Source organism: Ruditapes philippinarum, unplaced genomic scaffold (assembly GCF_026571515.1).
Source record: "Ruditapes philippinarum isolate M1 unplaced genomic scaffold, ASM2657151v2 ctg1302_1_1_1_1, whole genome shotgun sequence".
Lineage (NCBI taxonomy): Eukaryota > Metazoa > Mollusca > Bivalvia > Venerida > Veneridae > Ruditapes > Ruditapes philippinarum.
The window spans coordinates 119,105-141,504 of NW_026860081.1; the positions used below are offsets into that span (position 1 = coordinate 119,105).

Sequence of the window (22,400 nt, forward strand, 5' to 3'; positions counted from 1 at the left end):
TAAACAGGCTGCTGTTATGAAACCAGAACTCTGTGTGTGTGTTTGTTGGGGGGGGGGATATAGATTTTTCCATCAGTCTTACTTGTCCATCCTTAGACTTACAATGGAATGGGGGGGGGGGCATCTTTGTCATATCTATTGACACATTCTAGTTTTTGTTAAGAAATGCTTTTAGAGAAGTCACTGTTTGAGATCTAGTTGTGAAAATAACTTACTTAACTTGTTTGTTAAAATGACCACTTTGATACCAGTTATTGTTACCAGTTTACAGTCTTGCCAGGTTACACATGTTGGCAGCCTAAGAAATGTATAAAGTTCAAAAACCAAACATGAACATAACTGTGATGAACCCAAAGTGATTAGCCTTTGCCACTAGCATAATGCCAAACAGGGCTGCATATTGTGTAATCTCACTAGGCTCTGTACTTTTGGTAGCATATTTTTGTATTTCATATACAGACATAACTCTGAAAGTTCAAATAAATATTTTCAATTAAAAGCCGGGCAAATGATGGGATAAAAATCATCTCTTTTTCAAATTTCAATTCCACAGTTCATTTCATTATATCATTTATTAATAGGTGATGTTTCATGAAATGTTTGGCTTACAGTTACTTGCTTGTGAAGAATAATCTGTTTGTATGTTCATATTAATGAGACATTAGTTTGACCAAAAAGCAACTCCCTTTGCTTTGTTATGAAAGAAATGTGTCATGATATGAGCCGCGTCACGACAAAACCAACATAATGGGTTTGCGACCAGTTTCTCTACTTGTTATAGAGTCTGTAAGCAAACAGCATGGATCCTGATCAGACTGCTCGGATGTGCAGGCTGGTCTGGATCCATGCTGGTCGCAAACACATTATGTTGGTTTTGCCATGGCGTGGCTCATATATGATTTAAAGGAATTAGTGCACAATAAAGAGTTGTGCTAAGGCCATGGATATTTATTGTATAGGCTAGATATTTGCGTACAGTATTGTGTATTTAGGGCATAAATATACCTGGTGTAAAATGATGTGCTATCAAAGATTTATATTATGTTCTGATAATTCACAAAGTAATGAAAGGGAATATACCATGGTGATATTTATTTTTTGCCTTTAATTGTGATTTTGAGTATGGAGTTAAAAAAGATAAAAATATGTTAATTTTTTTTTCTCTTTTTTTCAGAAAAGTTATTTGATTTTGTCAATTTATCTGCTTTACCACCTTTTTTTCTTTATAGATCTATTAACTCTTTTTTAATACATGTATTTAGAGTCCCTCAGCCTGTCTATTAAAGAAATATAATTATTTTATTCAACTCATAACTATCATTGTAATCCAGCCAAACTTAGCATTATGATGTACATTAATATGGTGTGAAATTTTTTAGTGATTTTTAACAAGCTTACTTTTTGATATTGTAAAAAGATTATCAAGCCAGTAAATCTTTGATAGCACATTAGATTCAAATATAGGGAAAAAAAGCTTTATTTATAAATAATTTGCTATTTTGATCTTTTTATGCATGCATTTTAGCCAAAGGTAATTTCTTTTCATTTATTATCCTTGGTCGCCCTGCTTGATTTGTGCGAATATGGCATGTCTTCTGGATATTGTCAGTCAGTGAATGCTTGTCAAGGTCAAAGGTTGTTTGAATCAAGTTGGGAACCAGTCTGAAAACTTACAAGCATCTTATTGGTTGATTTTTTGCATAAAATTATCATTCACCAATCACATGATTGTTAGCTGTACTGAGACTGGTTTCCAGCTTTTTTTTCAACTACAATCTTGTGGCCAGGTCAGGAAACCGTAGTAGTAGTTCGCCTTTATCTGGGTTTTGGTCACTTAAAGTGATATGGTGTTACATTTGTCTGCATTTCTTTCCGTTGCTTTGCAAAAGCTTCCTTATATATATTAGTGCAGAATGAAAGAGGGATGGTGTTTTTAGCTCACCTGTCACAATGTGACAGGGTGAGCTTTTGTGATCGCTTTTCGTCCGTCGTCCGTCCGTCCGTCGTCCGTCCGTCGTCCGTAAACTTTTACTTTAAACGACATCTCCTCATAAACCGCTGAGCCAATTTCATCCAAACTTCACAGGAATGTTCCTTTGGTGGTCACCTTTAAAAATTGTTCAAAGAATTTAATTCCATGCAGAACTCTGGTTGCCATGGCAACCGAAAGAAAAAACTTTAAATATCTTCTTTTAAAAAACCATAAGAGCTAGAGCTTAGATATTTGGCATGAAACATCTTCTAGTGAGTGTCTACCAAGTTTGTTCAAATAAAAGCCCTGGGGTCAAAATTGGCCCCGCCCCGGGGGGTCATTGATTTTCCCTATATGCATATAGTAAAAACTTAAAAAATCGTCTTTTAAAGAACTCAAAGAGCTATGGCTAAGATATTGAGCATCAAACATGTTCTAATAGGTGTCTACCAAGTTTGTTCAAAGAAAAGCCCTGGGGTCAAAATTGGCCCCGCCCCTGGGGTCATTGATTTTCCCTATATGCATATAGTAAAAACTTAAAAAATCTTCTTTTAAAGAACAAAAAAAGAGTTAGAGCTAAGATATTTAGCATGAAACATGTTCTAATAAGTGTCTACCAAGTTTGTTCAAATAAAAGCCCTGGGTCAAAATTGACCCCCGCCCCGGGTGTCATTGATTTTTCCCTATATATGCATATAGTAAAAACTTAGAAAATCTTCTTTTAAAGAACTCAAAGAGCTATGGTTAAGATATTTAGCATCAAACATGTTCTAATAGGTGTCTACCAAGTTTGTTCAAATAAAAGCCCTGGGGTCAAAATTGGCCCCGCCCCGGGGGTCATTGATTTTCCTTATATGTGTATAGCAAAAACTTAAAAAATCTTTTTTGAAAAAACCCAAATAGCTAGAGTTATTAATATTAAGCATGAAACATCTTTTAGTGAGTGTCTACAAAGTTTGTTCAAATAAAAGACCTGGGGTCAAAATTGGCCCCGCCCCGGGGTCATTGATTTTCCTTATATGTGTATAGCAAAAACTTAAAATCTTCTTTGAAAAAAAACCAAATAGCTAGAGTTTAGATATTAAGCATGAAACATATTCTAGTAAGTGTCTACAAAGTTTGTTCAAATAAAAACCCTGGGTAATAACTGGCCCGGCCCCAGGGGTGTCATTGTTTTTAACTATATGTGTATAGTAAAAACTTTAAAAAAATCTTCTTTTAAATAGCCCAATGAGCTAGAGCTTAGATGTTTAGCATGAAACATCTTCTTATGGGTGTCTACCAAGTTTGTGCAAATAAAAGCCCTTTGGTTAAAATTGGCCCTGCAACTTTTGGGGGGGGTGGGGGTTGGGGGGCCTATATACAGGTGAGCGACCTCAGGGCCATCATGGCCCTCTTGTTTTTTTTTTTTTTTTGTTTTTTTTTTTGGGGGGGGGGAGGGGTGTTCTTTAAGAAGTACTGGGGAAGAGTACATGTTCAGTCACTTCGGGTATTGGGCTTTTAAGTACATAATATTTAGTTGCATTAGTTGAATGCACCACGTGTTTTTGAAAAGATGGAATAAAATACTATGAAAATTGTGATATTAATTTAGAAAAGGTTAGCAAGATATAATGTTGCCCTGCTTGGTAACTTCAGCACTTTTCTGGATGACCTTTGTGAGCCACTTTGTTTTAAAAGTTGCTGAATAGTTAGTTTTTTTACAAAATATCCCAAAATGATTAGAACAACTTTCAAGTGTCACTGCTGTGTTTTTTGTTTATCCAAATTAAATGTTTTTGCTTCTATTAAATGCTAAGGGGCAGCTGCATGGGTGACCCTGTCTATGTCAGGCAGTTAAGAGGCAAAGTCCGGTTATATGCACACTTTTGTCAACCTAAAGTGCGTAAACAGGTTATCTTCTATTTAAATTAAAGGAGGACTTACTCCTGTTACTGCACTAAGGTGATGATTTTTGCTCTCTTGTCATACACTATACTGTTGGTTTGCTTAATTTGAGCTCCTTTCTTTAATTGAAAAATTTCCTCCCATTGATAATATAGGCAGTTTTAAATACAGATATATAATAGGCAGTACATAAAATATATATTAAGAAAGGGTTAATGTACCTTTGTAAGAAGCAGAGCTAAACAAAAGAAATGCGATTAAAGTTATCATACATTTTAAGTGACCAGAATGAATCTTAGTTAATATATTATTTAAGAAAAAAACACCAAAAGGAATGGTTTTGGTTTATTAACATACCTAGGCAGGTAATAGCACAATTTATATTTTATTTTGGTGCTGTATTGGTTATGAAGAAGTTTTAAGTAATTTAATGATTTATATACAAGTATGTTATTTACCAACACATCAGTATGTTGTTGTTGTCGTTTTTTCTCCTCACATCGCCTTTTTTATCATCATTAAAATTACACATCATGTGTGACATTTAATTTAAAACACAAGTGTTATCACAAAATATTGATTGGTATGTTTATTGAAATATTTCATTATTTAAATGTTATATACCCAGTAATTACTATTAAAAGTTTGTTATGCTATTGTTTTTACATTTAGACAGATACATGTAGTTTGATATGCTTATTTTATAAATTGCAGATATCTGCTATATGCTTATAAATTACTTATTTTTTTTATTTTTTTATTTTAATAAAAAGCACACAAATTGTATAGTAGTAGAATTTTATACAAATTTAGAACAAATATAATGGTCACCTATAGCTACCCTTATTTGAAATGTGTAAAGTTATTTTTTCCTGAGTATAAAGTTATTTTTTCCTGTGTACAAATTTCCTTTATTTCTTTGTAAAGAGCCTTATCTTTCCTGTTTAGAGTATTAAACCTGCCTTTAAAATAAACTGACCACCTTCAGCATTTTATGTTTGAAAAATCCGTTCCGTACCTCTTAGCGCTTTATTTTGGTTCCTATCATTGGTAATGTACATTGTATAAATAAAACTTGTACCAGGGTTTTCATTATTAACAGATTGATGATGCATATCTGTTAAAACTTGTTGTATTTTAAGCCCGTAGATTTAAATATCACCCTTGACCCTTGGCAAATCATGATGTTTTTGTGAGCACATCTGTTGCCTCAGATAAAAATGAAAACACTGCTGTACATATAAAGGTTTAATGCAAGTACTCAGAGAACTTGGTGCTTATTTTTTTATGCTCCTTGAAAAAATTTCCAAAGCATATAGTATCTGCTTCCTTCTTACATACTTTTTATCCTAGAAACTTCAGGTAACAATGTAGGGGTCACTTGGATCAAGGTCTCCAGTTTTTGGGAACATGCATCGCCTAAAGTTATATATAATTTTCTTGGCTCTTTATTACTGAAGGCAGTCAATTGACACAATTTTTTTTTTTTATCCAGGTCATACTTTAGCTTTTTAAAATTTTTTAGAAGGGTAATGCGATAAAGTTTCAGAAAGTATAGCAAATATAACAAAACTTTTGTATGGGTTAAGATGTGTCTGTTATTGCAAGATGAATAAGATTTTGCAAGAGGAGTCTGTTATTGCTAAGTGTAACAATAGTCACTGAAAATGAGAATACCACAAGTGATAAAAGTAAAAGTAATTTCAACACTAATACAATATTTGAAATGATATTATTGTTAGCTACATAATATATTTAATGTATTTGTCACTGTAATGTATTATATGTTGTGAAATGTTTTTTCTGGCACATTTTTTCTAGGACCATGTGCTTTTCAAAAGCCATGTAAGAAATTTACTAAAAGCCCAAACATGAGAATTTATTGTACCTAATAAGAAAATTTTATAATGTACATTAATTTTATATTCATACAGTACATTATATATTTATTGTAAGTGATATAAAAAATATGTATAATGAAATAATTATATCTGATTGCATGAAAAATTTTTTTCATCTAATTATATAATGAGTGGTTTAAGGCTGTTCAAATTTTAACCTTGTAAGGTCAATTAGTTAACAATACTGGGTTTATTACAGTTTGATTATATAGGACACTAGATGCTTATCTTTTCACATAATGTACATTCTTTGAACTAACCCAGTACTGAGCAGTGAAAAGGAGTTTTTTTTTTGCTGAGGAAACAAGGGCTTTGAACCCGCATGGCCAACCATCCTTAGGCCTAATTGTCTGGCGTTTCAAACCATTTGACTATGTCCCAAATTCGGTTTTTTGTTTTCATCAGTTTCTTGATGAAATTTAAATAGGAACATTTTAGTGTCTTGTAATTTGCCAAGGGAGCTGGAACATTACCATTTTACATTTTATTTTGTTTATGGTCATTGATTTTGTCTCCCACCATTGATTCTTAGTAGTTGGTCATTTGCAGAGAAATTGATAATCCAGGAAAGCTTGTTAGATTGTCCTACCACCATCATGATATGACCAAAAATATGTTAAAATTGGAGCAAACACTTAACAATTTTTAAACTCTAACCAACCTAAAAATAATAATAGCAAGCAACAATAGTTAGATATTAAATTTTGTTTTTGTCTTGAATTCCTGTCAGAGAAATAGCCCTTCCATACATATTTCTTTGAACAAATTGTGACGTTTTGTTACAACAGTACTGATTAATTAATACAAATTTAATTGTCATGAAATGATTATTTATTAAACATTGGAATATTAATATCTATGAATCATAAAGGAATGTATATTAAATATTGAAATTCTGAAATACATGTATATATGAGTGGTTTATTACCTGCTAGCTAAATCCAAAATAGTTTGCTAACATAATTATTGACTTTTCTTAACATTTCTAGATTTTGATTTCATCACTTTTTATAATGTATGAGAATTTAATTATCATTTTTATTTATTTTTTAGTCTTGAATCAATAATTAACATTATTTTTTATTAAGAACTGTACATGTTTAAGTGTTTTATGTCTATAGTACATTGTTACTTCTGTTGAAGAACATCTTTGTACTCATTTACTATCATGTAAAATAAAATCTAAGACTGATTTAGGATGCAGCTTTGTAGGTTTTTGTTGTAGACTATAATTGAATGTCCTTACATAGAAAGGAGAACCAAAATAAAACTCTAAAAAAAAACAATACACTTAAAAAAGACATGTCACATTGAAGGTTTTGTGATCACCACCATATAATGACATCTACAAATGTTTTATGAATTCAAAATTTCACCATGTCCTGTTTAATGTTATATTCTGCTGAAGTGGGTGCTTGGGGGCGTGGACGTTAGCCTGCATTGACCCTTTGTGAACACTAGCTCAATCAAACTGAGCCTGCAACATTTTCCATTCTGGTGTAGGAATTGCCTTTTTCTCTATTTCACAAAGTTGTACACTTAATGGAGAAAGTGTTTAGTGTAGATGTATAAATGATATTATGACTGATTTTGAGGGTTAATTTGATCAAGTCCCTGATCATGTATATAGCTGAATGTTTAGTTACTGACTTTGAATGTTTATAAGACTCGAGATAACTATCTTGAATGTATTAACATATTTTTTGTATGGCTGAAGAGAAAAGTGCATGTTTTCTTCTGCATCTCTAAATATAATTGTATGGTCAAGGCTTTTAAAATCACTTGGATTAGGTGTTGGTAAAGTGGAGTATTTTTTTTGTTTTGTGTGCTTTTTTGCAGAGTTCAAATTTGATCTAAAATAAAAAAATATGATCACTGGTTTACAACTTGACAACTAGATTTTGATTTAGAAAATTTTATATCTTAAAATGTTTTAATGGATACATCCAACAGAAAACTAAACTGATAAGACAGGGAGAGGGGTCAATTATAAGGCCTTTTTAAGCCACATACGTAATGTGGGTGAACTTAGGGGTCACTGGGGAATTTTTGCCAAAAAAAATTTTTAAACTAAATTATAAAGCTTCATTCATTTACTTATTCTTCAAATTTTTGGTAGGTACATCTTTTGGGGTCCCTTTAAAACTGGGGGACTAAGGGGGCCTTGGTCAAGTACCAGTGCTTAAAAAAAGCTTTTTAAAAAACAAAAAAAAAACGGCATTTGAAGAAAATTTCAAATTAACTGCAGGAAGACCCATCACCTTTTCAAATTTTCCTTGTTTTTTTTAAACCCTTTTGTTGCATGATTTCATTATTAAATTTGCATGCAAATTGTTCACATTCTTCACGAATTGGAATTGAAAACAATATTTGTTTCAACTTGGTGCATCTTGGACTATATTTATCCAACACTTGTGTTATATAATGTATGTGAATTAACATCAGGAATGTGTTGTGTGTATGTATACTCTCTCTTTTATGTACTTACACTTTATAAAACACCATCTCACATTTATCGTTGCTCCTTCAACAATTCATTCACAATCTCCAATAAAAAAATGTCATTGAATACATCAGAAAAATTAAAACATTTAAAGTCAAATTTAGTGTAGTCTTATTTATTTTCTAGATGGATTCATTTTGCCAAGTTTAGTTGACATGCAGTGATTTCGTTGTGAATATACAATTATTTTACAGTCCATTACAGCTGTTTTACCATTGTACCAAAAGTGGCAACTTTACGAGTTAATTTTGTTTGTTTTTATATGTGTGTTAATGGTTATGTAAAGATATATTTTTAATTTTTTTTGTTTACAGGTAAAGAGGTTAGCCATGATTGAATTTATCTGAATACATTTTTAATACCGTGCATGGACGCCAAAAGCCCCCCCCCCCCTAAAAAAATTTCTTCTAAACTTTCCCAAAGTTTTTTTGAAAATTACAAGACTTCGGTCGTCTCCAGGATTATCACATAATGGACAAATGAACCCAAAAATTGAATGGTTAGAAAGGTAAGGGTTTAAATTTTTAAATATATTTTATCATTGATAATTCCTCTTTAGTTTTTACCATAATATTGGAAGTATAGTTTACCCTTACACATGTGTGAATGTGCTACTTGAAACAATTAAAAATGTTTTCTGCTTAAGGAGGCAATTACTTTGTTTTGAATAAAATATGTAAAGGGATGGATAACTTGGAAGGTCCTGAGTTTAACAGGCGCCCTTTTTTGTGCTGCCCATTTATTTTTCCAAAACTTTTTAATAGATTACTGGCCCCTTATTTAATTACAATTTAAAAAAACATTTGCAATGTTTAAAAATCTTTTCCCCTGGGGTTTTCTTTAAAAATTTTTTATTCAGAAAAATCTTGGGGATGAGTATTTTTTTTTATTTTTAAAATAAGTTAATAAAAGTTTTTTTAAAATATTCTGTTATATATCTATTTCAGTCTGCCCAGTCAGTGTTGTTTGCCCTGTTTAACTTAAATCCACCAGAATTTTCCATGATGTTGTCTGGCTTACCAAAAGCATTCCAGGTATGATATTTTTCTGTTCATATATTATAGTTACATTCAGTACACTTGCCAATTTAAAAAAGGAAAACATTCAATTTGTTATCCATGATTAATTGGTTTGATTCTTGGGTGAAGCTAAATTTCTCCATGACAATCTTGGACATTTTGTTGAATGGTAATTAAATTTTGTCAGACTAACTCACCACTGATTCAGAAATCCTGTTGGATTACTAGTTGATCAATGGTCAACATGACACCACATGTATTAAAGGTGTTCCATTTTCTTCAGCAAGCAATTTTAATGTCCTCAAAATATTTTTTCATAATATCTTCATTAAATCATGTGACCCTTGCTCAATATAATTTAGGGACCACAGTAAATAGTTTAAAGTAGTTGATCTGGAAAAAAACATCATGTTTCACATAATCTCCCTATTAAACAGAAAGAGCAATATAGCATATTACTGCATGATAAATGCATGGCAAAAAAGGAATGTTTTAATATATTATATTCTATATGATGTCGTCAATAAATCAAATGTCAGGAAAATTCTTCGAAGGTCACTGTAGTTCAACATGTTTATGAATTCTTTTTTTTTTTATAAACATGTTAGAATGCAAATATATATTAATTTTTCTGACATATAATAATGCATAGTTCATAGTTCAAATACTTTGTTATTTATCACTCAGACCTACTGACCTATTTGATTTTACACAAAAAATGTATCTGCACACTTGAATTTGTTTGAATCAATCATTTTTCTTCAAAAAACACATTAAAAAATGATACCTATTTTCTTAAGAAAAATGTTAATTACTAAATGAGAAAAGATTAGTTTATTGGAAACTAAAGAGCACTGTTTGTAATGTATGGAGAGCTATATTACTTTTTCCTGGACTATAAAAGCAAGTTTACCATGACTTAAATGATAAATTACATGCTGGGAAAGCATCAAAGTTTCCATTTTGTACAATCATTGTCCTCATTTTGTTTACAGGATGGTGCAACTAAGATTCTCCAGCATCATTTGAAAGGTGCCCATGAACCAGAAGTGCTCACACCTAGAAATACTGCCAGTCCACAGACACATCAGAACAGGAGTAGGCCTTCTTCTAGGTAAAAACATTTTTATTACCTTGACCTCAATATGTTATATACAAAGATTCATCCTCAAAATGTACGGTCAAAATGGTTCAGGAATTGTAAATCAAATTTTATTCTTTTGGGGTAAAAATAAATCAAACTTTATTTTAAAATGATTCAGAAATCCAACAAGAAGCATAAATCCACCTTTATTATTTTTATGCCCCCATTTTGAAAAAAAGGGGGTATATTGCTTTGCACTTGTCGGTCCGTCGGTCCGTCGGTCCGTAGACCAAATGGTTTCCGAGTGATAACTAAAGAACCCTTAGGCCTAGGAACTTCAAACTTGGTATGGTGATTGGTCATGACCAGTAGATGACCCCTATTGATTTTGGGGTCAAGGGGTCAAAGGTCAAGGTCACAATGACCTTGAAAGCAAAAACGGTTTCCGATCAATAACTAAAGAACCTTAAGGCTAGGAACTTCAAACTTGGTATGGTGATTGGTCATGACCAGTAGATGACCCCTATTGATTTTGGGGTCAAGGGGTCAAAGGTCAAGGTCACATTGACCTTGAAAGCAAAAACGGTTTCCGATCAATAACTAAAGAACCTTAAGGCCTAGGAACTTCAAACTTGGTAATGGTGAATTGGTCATGACCAGTAGATGACCCCTATTGGATTTTTTTGGGGTCAAGGGGTCAAAGGTCAAGGTCACATTGACCTTGAAAGTAAAAACGGTTTCCGATCAATAACTTAAAGAACCTTAAGGCCTAGGAACTTCAAACTTGGTATGGTGATTGGTCATGACCAGTAGATGACCCTATTGATTTTGGGGTCAAGGGTCAAAGGTCAAGGTCACATTGACCTTGAAAGCAAAAACGGTTTCCGATCAATAACTAAAGAACCTTAAGGCCTAGGAACTTCAAACTTGGTATGGGTGATTGGTCATGACCAGTTGATGACCCCTATTGATTTTTTGGGGTCAAGGGGTCAAAGGTCAAGGTCACATTGACCTTGAAAGCAAAAACGGTTTCCGATCAATAACTAAAGAACCTTAAGGCCTAGGAACTTCAAACTTGGTATGGTGATTGGTCTTGACCAGTAGATGACCCCTATTGATTTTGGGGTCAAGGGGTCAAAGGTCAAGGTCACATTGACCTTGTAAGCCAAAACGGTTTCCGATCAATAACTAAAGAACCTTAAGGCCTAGGAACTTCAAACTTGGTATGGTGATTGGTCATGATCAGTAGATGACCCCTATAGATTTTGGGGTCAAGGGGTCAAAGGTCAAGGTCACATTGACATTGTAGGTAAAAACGGTTTCCAATCAATACCTAAAGAACCTTAAGGCTTAGGAACATCAAACTTGGTATGGTGATTGGTCATGATCAGTAGATGACCCCTATTAATTTTTGGGGTCAAGGGTCAAAGGTCAAGGTCACATTGACCTTGTAGGTAAAAACGGTTTCCGATCAATAACTAAAGAACCTTAAGGCCTAGGAACTTCAAACTTGGTATTGTGATTTGGTCATGATCAGTAGATGACCCGTATATATTTTGGGTCAAGGGGTCAAAGGTCAAGGTCACATTGACCTTTTAATTAAAAAACGGTTTCTGATCAATAACAAAAGAACCCTTAGGCCTAGGAACTTCAAACTTGGTATGGTGATTGGTCATGATCAGTAGATGACCCTATTGATTTTGGGGTCAAGGGGTCAAAGGTCAAGGTCACATTGACCCTTGTAGGTAAAAACGGTTTCCAATCAATTACTAAAGAACCTTTAAGGCCTAGGAACTTCAAAACTTGGTATGGTGATTGGTCATGATCAGTAGATGACCCGTATAGATTTTGGGGTCAAGGGGTCAAAGGTCAGAACACATTGACCTTTTAATTAAAAACGGTTTCTGATCAATAACAAAAGAACCCTTAGGCCTAGGAACTTCAAACTTGGTATGGTGATTGGTTATGACCAATCAGATGACCCCTATTGATTTTGGCGTTAAGGGGTCAAAGGTCAAGGTCACATTGACCTTGTAGGTAAAAACGGTTTCCGATCAATAATGAAAGAACCCTTAGGCTAGGGACTTCAAACTTGAGATGGTGATTGGTCATGATCAGTAGATGACCCCTATTGATTTTGGGGTCTAGGGGTCAAAGGTCAAGGTCACATGACCTCTTAGGTAAAAAACGGTTTCCGATCAATAACTAAAGAACGCTTAGGCCTAGGAACTTCAAACTTGGTATGGTGATTTGTCATGACCAGCAGATGACCCCTATTGATTTTGGGGTTAAGGGGTTAAAGGGCAAGGTCACATTGACCTTGTACGTAAAAATGCTTTCCGATCAATAACTTAAGAACCCTTATGCCTAGGAACTTCAAACTTGGTATGGTGATTGGTCATGACCAGCAGATGACCTATTGATTTTGGGGTCAAGGGGTCAAAGGTCAAGGTCACATTGACCTTGTAGGTAAAAACGGTTTCCGATCAATTAACTAAAAACGCTTAGGCCTAGGAACTTCAAACTTTGTGTGATGATTGGGCATGACCAGCAGATGACCCCTATTGAGTTTTAGGTGAAGGGGTCAAAGTTCAAGGTGACATTGACCTTTTAAGTAAAAACGGTTTCTGATCAATAATTCAAGAACGCTTAGGCCTAGGAACTTCAAACTTGGTATGGTGATTTGTCATGACCAGCAGATGACCCCTATTGTTTTTGGGGTCAAAGGTCAAGGTCACATTGACCTTGTATGTTAAAACGGTTTCCGATAAATAATATGAGAACCCTTAGGCCTAAGAACTTCAAACTTGGCATGGTGATTGGTCATGACCAGCAGATGACCCTATTGATTTTGGGGTCAAGGGGTCAAAGGTCAAGGTCACATTGACCTTGTAGGTAAAAACGGTTTCTGATCAATTTACTAAAAACGCCTAGGCCTAGGAACTTCAAACTTTGTTTGATGATTGGTCGTGACCAGCAGATGACCCCTATTGAGTTTTGGGTCAAGGGGTCAAAGGTCAAGGTCATGACCAGTAGATACTTTATAACCCTTATTAATTGTTTGATCACTGGGTCAGAAGTCATGCATAATAACCTAATCACATGACTAATTGGCTGCTGATAGGGGGCATACATGTTTTACAAACATATCTTGTTTGGTCAGCTTTTACTTGATGGACCTTACTTTTTAGTACAACTCTTCTGTTTGGTATTACCAGCCAGCCTGTACCACTAGTATATAGTATTAGTTATAAAGATTTTAATCATTATCAATTATCCTTTTCTCTTGTTTTATAGGGGACCGTATAGCAGAGATGAAGCTGACACTGAAAATATGAACCCTGAGGATATATATAACTCAATAAAGAAAACATCAGCTGACATTCAAAATCTCAGTTTTAATAGTAAACTTGATCAATTTGACGATGTGAAAAAGCGTAAAGACTTTACGTCACAAGATAGTGGTATTCAGGATTTACGGAATGATAGCCCGGATGCAGGAGACTCTAGAAAAACACAATATAACCCATCACATTATTCTGATGAGGTAAGATATAGTAAAAAATCAGAAAAAATAAATCAAAGTACAGTCAAAATGTCCTTTACTAGAGGGGCTTTAAATTTTTTATAATGGCCTATGTGAACAGGTGGTTTAACCAAAAGGGTCATTTCAAGCACTGTTACAATAAAAACAGGAGGAAGGTAAAATTTTGAACTAGATCATTGCTAAGTACATATCAAACCAAGATACTGAAATAAAGGAATAATGATTGTAAATTTCCAATTAAACGTAATATGGCATCACTTATCCTACTAAAATAGCTATACATAGATCAACTGGGATACTAAAAACAAAAAGAATATACTCGGACAAAATGAAAATTGTATTTTAGTCCTAACCTTAGCCCGATTTAAGTGAAAAGTGTTGCAACGCTTTTCAATTTTGGGTTGTATAATAATTCTGGTATACAGCGTGACCAAATGATCTGAAATTTTGCACACAAGTTATAAAATGGAACATTAATCTTGAAAAAAAAGTTTCAGTCCTGTTGAAAAATTATTTCCAGTCCCGTCATGTCAAAAAACCTGAGTGGAGTCCCTTTAATTTAAACATTCTAAAAAAAATGCGGAATTCAGTCGGGACAAATCATCTTTACAAAATAAGGAGGTTGAAGCTTTAGTTAAAAATTTAATTGTATAATATTAATTAAGTATTGTGACAGAGTTGGTGTATATTGTTTTAATTGTTTTTTTAGAGTACTATAAATGGATATAACCGGAGTAATCAAGCAGAGGCCGTGTTCTATGCTGAAAATGACACATCATTCAATGAAGGTTTGTACTTTATTATATACCGTTATCATGTATGTGTGTGCTTGACATTGGGACTATGATGTTTGTTTGTCCTTGCTTTTAAAAGTATAAGTATTTGTTTATTTGTTCTTCAGTGTTGCAGATAATTTGATATTTTTCTTCATTGATTTTAGCATCTATTAAAAATGTATCACATTTTATATGTATATGGACGTCATTCAATATTAGATCATTTAAAAGGCTTGAATGTCAGTCTGTTATTGATCTTTGATAAGGTTTCATTGTGTACTTCCTTGCATTTAGATAGCTAATAAGATATTCTGAAATGAAGAACAAGGACCGTTCAGCTGTTACTAGATTAGCCTTTCTTCTTCAACTAGTACTCTTCGCATGCCTACAGATAAACCAAAATATTTTATGAAAATCAAAAAAAGATTTAATAGAAGTTAAAGATTCAAATTAAAGTAATAATTTATATGTTATGTGTTATTAATGTCTGATTTTGTGGCATTTGTAACCTTATTTCTACTGTGTAAAGCGGTACAGTACTGCAAGTGCTATTTTTGCATATTTTGACATCATTTTGTTAATTTATTTGGATTATAAGTTCCATTTGCAACATGTAAATAACTTTCTCTGTTCACTACACAATATTTAACTTGTTTAATATTTAAAAAAAATTGTAAAAATTAGCATGAATCTGGAGGTATTCTGCTTTAAACTAGCAGTATTATAATTTGGCCATGCAGTCAGACTATACTCTTTACTATTGAAATTCATAAAATGAGCCAAAGATAGTTTCACATGCAAGTAAAGGCTGATAAGATTAAGTTTGATGGCCTATCAATTTCAATAATTAGATCATGATAATTGACAGTTCTAAAATGTTGAGGAAGAGTAAAATGTAATAGTGACTTCTGGGTATCTGTTTCTTCATTCATTGTAGTTTCTTTCGGGCAGATTATAATACATGTGTATTTGAAATACTGGAATATGTACTTAATGTGGGACAACTATACTATAATTGATTGATTACCCATCACCTTACCATCCATGCCATGCTCATATTTATATCCATTTCTACTGCCATATAAGTACTTCTTTCTGCTGGCCTAATATTCCACCATTTATGTTGAAACAAGGAATCTTTTTTTTTGTTGCATACTTTATTTCTGTGGTATGTAAACTTACATTGATGGGATTGGCATTTGCAGTTCTACGTGCATTGTTTCATTACGTCATATTTTTTGGTAATTTATACTTACATATATTTGAAATGTTCATTGACATCTTGTTGTAAACTGATGACCAAATATGGTGAATCATCATGGAAGCATTAATTGATCATTAATGCAATAATAAGATTGAAATTCAGTAGAATTAAGTACTTATACTGTAGCTTTCAAGGTCAAGGTTGTACTAGAATGTCAAAATGTATTTAAAAAATAAAAATGAAATGAAAAGTAAATTTGATCTGAAATGTTACTATGACTGTAGTTTTAGTCATTATTGTGTAATTTCTAGCTGTATATTGTGTACAGATATATTTATAAAGTGTTATTATTTCAGGAAAAAAGAAAAAGCCAAAAGGTTAATTGGAATGATTAGGGTTATTTATATATTTCCAGCTTTTATGTTGTGGCTGAAGACCCAGACTTGTTTACTAACAATTCTTTATTTAGTTTCAGCTGAAATCTTGATTATTTTGTTTGCTTACTACTATATACATGTATGGTTGTCTGTTTTTCAAAGTGCTATTGTTATTGGAAATAAGTAAAATCAGTAGATAAAAGGGAAACCTGGATATAGTGACAATTTGACAAGATTGCTCTTTGTAAAACTTGTTTATTTGTTTTAGCAGAAAAATTAACTTCTTGGCCAAATTGACTCACAGTTTGGGGAATATAGATATTTACCAAATGTTAGAATAGCAATAGTTACATATTACAAGATAAAGACCTGATTTAGAATAATGATAAGCAAATAGCAAAATAGCAAAAAAAAAAAAGTTTCAAATTTTGTTTTGATGTACACTGCCATCACATTATAAGGCTAACCTCACTGTAATGCTCCAGGGTTGCATTTTTCATCAATCAGATTTAAATATACATGTGTATGTATAAGTGGCATAAAGAAAGATATGTGATTCTACCTAGTAACCTGTTCATATCTGAATTAATAAAGGGAGAGGCACCAGTGTCTTTTTCTGGTAACATAAAATCCAAAGTACTAAGGGAAGGGAAAAACAATATGATACAAAAAGATTTAAAGAAATTTTATCACCAAATGCAAGATTTATCTTATCATTTATTTCTTGAAACAAGAAACAAGCTTTTTCAAAGGGCAGCAGAAAGTTATACACAAAACATGATGGAAAAAAACAAAACTCAATTCTTCATTTTGTTAATACTATTTTGACAATGTTTGATAAATGAAATATGAAAAAAATAATTAGTTTTAATCAACTGAATTTATAAAATTTGTATTTTTCTCATTGATTTGCCATCTAGATCCATTCAGAACTATTCTTGGCTTGAAGTTAGACAAGGGTTGGTATATGAATTATCTACCTTAAGATATACAGTATTGATTGAAGCCTTTTGTATGGTCACACTTTGTTGTTGTCGTTGATTTTTTGCCATCACATTTTAACTGCTGATTTTGATTCTATGATTTAAGCTTAGACAAGTCTTTATAGTCACCATATTTAAAGACTTGATAAAGTTCATACTTCATGCCCCTCACCACTATAGGTTGGAATCCTGAAATCCGAAAGAGACTGTAATAATATTTATCCTGCCAGAGACTTTGGATCCTTGGAGTGAGGAAGCTATCTAGCTAGCTTACAGAAAGTCGTTGGTTCTACTCAGGAGTCTGTTTGTGCCTGAAATAATGCATGGAGGGGCACCTGAACAATCCTTCACCAGTTAAGCTGGAAAGTCACCAAAAGTATGACCCTTAACTTCGAAAAGCATAACCAAAAAAGAAAAGATGATGCGGTCAAGTTTTCTAGAATATATCTAGCCCAGATTCCATACTTTTTACATTGTAACAGATTGTCATTGAATTTTGGTAACTTTGTATTAGTATTATAATTACATGGCCTATTTTCATACTGGAACTACATTTTGAATTAGTATCAGCCTACTATGATTGTTTTAATTAATAACCATCAGTTTCACTTTTAATTTTGCTTTTAATAGTGCCATCAAAGTAATTTAAGGGACGGGGGAGAAATTAGCATAAAAATATAAATAATGACTAGATGTAGGGAAACTTTGTGTGTGACAATGTTTGCTTTATTTATAAAGGCTTCATGATGTACTGTAACTGAATCAGACAACACTTCCTGTTATTTTTGTTGAATAATTCCAGCATGATCTTGTTGTTCTAAACATGTTCTTACTGCATTCACATGTTTTAATAATTGTGTTTGAAAAATAGTATTTTTTACCCATACAATTCATTACCTACTGAATTTCCATTGATTCTTTGTAGCTGAAATCAAAATTCTCCTTTTTCATAATTTTCAAGCTTATTTTATTTTATATTTCAAACACTGATTAATATTTGAATTTATTGGTTAAGAGTGGTACATCTGTTGTAAGTTTGAGGAATTTTGTCTGATTATTTTGTTTTCTGATAAAAATGTATATCAATAATGGTGAAGTGAACAATGACTTGTATTTTACTGCATTTGGTCATGAAGATTGGGAAAATGACAAAATTTCTGGAAATTTATGTAAACATACAATGGATGTATTACTTCTTATGTACACACCATTTGCTTATAATATTTCTTGAAAATTTGTAATTATACCCCCAAAAACGAAGTTTGGGGGGGGTATATAGGAGTCACCCGGTGGTCGGTCGGTCGGTCGGTCCAGACGTCCGTTGCATTTTCCTTGTCCGGAGCATAACTTGAAAACTAATGGTTGGAATTCAATATAACTACATACAATGGTCAAGCACATTGAGAGGAAGTGCAGTGCATAAGAACCATAACTCTATCTTGACTAATTACAGAGTTATTGCCCTTTGTTACTTTTCCTTGTCCGGGGCGTAACTTGAAAACTACTGGTTGGAATTCAAAACAACTTCATACAATTGTCAAACACAATAAGGGGAAGTGCAGTGCACAAGAACCATAACTCTATCTAAAGTAATTACAGAGTTATTGCCCTTTGTTGCTTTTCCATTTGCTTTTTTTTTTTGTCCGTTGCATTTTCCTTGTCCAGAGCATAACTTGAAGACTAATGGTTGGAATTCAATATAACTACATACAATGGTCAAGCACATTGAGAGGAAGTGCAGTGGGTAAGAAACATAACTCTATCTTGACTAATTACAGAGTTATTGCCCTTTGTTACTTTTCCTTGTCCATGGCATAACTTGAAAACTACTGTTTGGAATTCAAAACAACTTCATACAATTGTCAAACACAATAAGGGGAAGTGCAGTGCACAAGAACCATAACTCTATCTAAAGTAATTACAGAGTTATTGCCCTTTGTTACTTTTCCATTGCTTTCTTTTGTCCGGACCATAACTTGAAGACTAATTGTTGCAATTCATTATAACTTCATACAATGGTCCAGCACATTGAGAGGAAGTGCAGTGCACAAGAACCATAACTCCATTTTGACTTATTACAGAGTTACTGCCCTTTGTTTCTTTTCCTTGTCCAGAGCATGACTTTAAAACTACTGGTTGGAATTCATTATAACTACATACAATGGCCAAGCACAATAAGGGGAAGTGCAGTGCATAAGAACCATAACTCTATCTAAAGTATTACAGAGTTATTGCCCTTTATTACTTTTCCATTGCTTTCTTTTGTCCGGACCATAACTTGAAGACTTATTGTTGGAATTCATTATAACTTCATACAATGGTCAAGCACATTGAGAGGAAGTGCAGTGCATAAGAACCATAACTCCATCTTGACTAATTACAGAGTTACTGCCCTTTGTTACTTTTCCTTGTCCAGAGCATGACTTGAAAACTACTGGTTGGCATTCAAAACAACTTCATACAATGGTCAAGCACAATAAGGGGAAGTGCAGTGCACAAGAACCATAACTCCATCTTGACTAATTACAGAGTTATTGCCCTTTGTTACTTTTCCTGGTCCAGAGCATAACTTGAAAACTACTGTTTGGAATTCAGTACAACTTCATACAGTTGTCAAGGACATTAAAAGGAAGTGCAGTGCACAAGAGCCATAACTCCATTTTGACAAAATACAGAGTTACTGCCCTTTGATACTTTTCCTTGTCCGGAGCATAACTTAAAACGTACTGGTTGGAATTCAAAACAACTTCATACAATGGTCAAGCACAATAAGAGGAAGTGCAGTGCACAAGAACTATAACTCTATCTTCAGTATTTATAGAGTTATTGCCCTTTGTTCTTTTTCTTTGTCTTTCTGGACTTATTACAGAGTAATTCAATTAAACTTCATCAATGGCCAACCACATTGAAAGGAAATGCAACATACATGAACCACAAATATCTTTAATTGCCCACAACCATAACTCTATGTTTCAATTCTATTACAAGGTATTCTGTTACTAGTAACATCCCCATTTCCGAAGCAGACTTGTGGGGGTATTAATCACATTTAGTGATAGTTCTAGTTTTTTCTTGAAACATTTTAAAAAGATAGATTTAACAAAGCAATTTCAGCAAATGTTAAACGTCACAAATGGCAGTGTTTATAAGTTAAAATTGTCATAGTTTTTAGAATATTTAATTTTCGCAATGTTCACAAATTTTAAATTAATTCAATTAACTAAATAGTGTTTAAGCATGCTTACAACACTGCCAAAAAACACAAATGACTTTTTTTTAGACAATACAGTCATATTAAAAAAATACAGTCATATTTTACTCTAGCCGTGTTTACAGATTGACAATTTCATAAATTTAAACAGTTTCCAAAACAAATATATAAGAGAACAAAAAAAGGAGAAAAGCTTTTCATGCACCAAAATGAAAAAAAAAATGTAGTTATATCACCGTCTATCCATATATTTTGTCTTTCCATCCTTCCATCTGTCCGTGTTTTTGTCTGTCTGTATGTACATATATTTTTGGACAGTATTTTTACATCTATCTGTAAGAGAAATGAGAATGGGGGAAGGGAGACAAATCATGTTTATACAATAATTGCCATTGATTTTTGATATACAAGTTAGCAATTTTATACCTTACATAATTGTTTTTTCTTTAATAAATGTACGTTCCAGTGGTCATATAACTGATATAATTTTCAGGAAGGTAGTAGATTTTGCAAAGTTAGCATTTAGGAGAAACTTGACTGTTATATTTCCATACTTGTAAATTTGTTGAAGCAATTATCAGTTCCTTTTTGCACAGAAAACGCTTCCATACATGGGGTAGATTATTTCAAAGCTAGCATTTTAGGTGAACCAAGGCTGTAAAACCAATTAGATTTCCTCTGACAATTATATTTCCATACTTTTTACATAAATGATGTTTCAGAAATATCATTATTTTCTTCACAGAAATGCTTTCATACATTGTGTTGTTTTTTTTTGTTTTGTTTTTTTTGTTTTTTCTTAAATAATGAGAGAGAAAAGGCCCTATCTGATGGTGCTTTACACCTAGAAATATAAAAGAACCATCCTGGAATGAATGTTTCCATTACACAAGAGCTAAAGTTAGAGACAGTCCTGGGGATTGAATGGCCCATATATGATAACTACAAATTTATGTCACACAAAACTAAACACATGATGATAATTGTGACAGCAAGGGTTATAAGTATGACTCCTAAGTTAATATTGAATGTGATTTCCGTCATTAACACAGCATGCCCGTGGCAAAATGTCTGGTCAAATGCATGATGTTCTGGTTTTTATTAACCCAAAATAACCTTAAATTACAATTGTTTTTTTTACATAGACAAACATTGAAGTACAAGAGAAATTACATTTGTCTTTATATAAGCTATACAGGCTGTTTTTGTTCAAGTTTTGATTGTTTTTGAAAATAAACATTTTTGTTTAAAGTCAGTTACTAAAGCACAGTTGGAAATTTCTGTATTATTGTTGACAAATTGTTTATGCAGTTATTTTTTTAAATATTATATGATGTGTGCCAGTTTGAAGTAAAGTATTTATTTAAAGTCAGTAAAATGTTAGATATTTAAAAGGTCAAAATCAAGTAAAATGTTAGATATTTAAAAGGTCAAAATCAAGCTACAATGTACATATTCCCTTAAATTAGCACCTTGTATCCAATATTTAAGATCGTGATGTCAAACTGGTACTCTTTTACATTTATGGCATTTATCATTGTATCATATTTGAAGAAAGTTTTATAACAAATTCACAATTAAATTTCACATTTTAGAACAATCATTTTAAGTATTTTAAGTAAATTTGAAAAACATACAAGAATTCACCAGACTAATACAATTTTTTTTATGATTTAAAGATTATTTTATCTACCATTCTTTTATCTTTTTTTAAATAAAAAATGAGTGTCAATTTATTCAAAGTAATAATGATAGAATCAACAAATGTTTATTTAAATTTTGATTTATATAAATACAATGTGATATTATTCAATAGCATTTAGTTTATCAGAACAAGTATATATAGTGACTGATAATAATTATATCTAACATATTTAACCTAGTATTTTATTGAGTTTAAACAAGAAATGAATGGAATTTTATTGGTTCTGTATTT

At 32.6% G+C, this 22,400-nt stretch overlaps 1 protein-coding gene across 1 annotated transcript in view; it reads left to right on the top strand.

Moving 5' to 3' along the window:
• LOC132758784 (CLIP-associating protein 1-like) overlaps window positions 1-22,400 on the top strand; it is a 140,320-nt gene that overhangs the window by 114,652 nt on the left and 3,268 nt on the right. Inside the window, exons 30-35 of the mRNA XM_060750481.1 lie at window positions 1,526-1,660; window positions 9,211-9,297; window positions 10,278-10,396; window positions 13,664-13,913; window positions 14,623-14,701; window positions 17,191-17,229. Of these exons, the coding sequence (XP_060606464.1) occupies window positions 1,526-1,660; window positions 9,211-9,297; window positions 10,278-10,396; window positions 13,664-13,913; window positions 14,623-14,701; window positions 17,191-17,229 (709 nt within the window). The remainder of the gene's footprint in view (window positions 1-1,525; window positions 1,661-9,210; window positions 9,298-10,277; window positions 10,397-13,663; window positions 13,914-14,622; window positions 14,702-17,190; window positions 17,230-22,400) is intronic.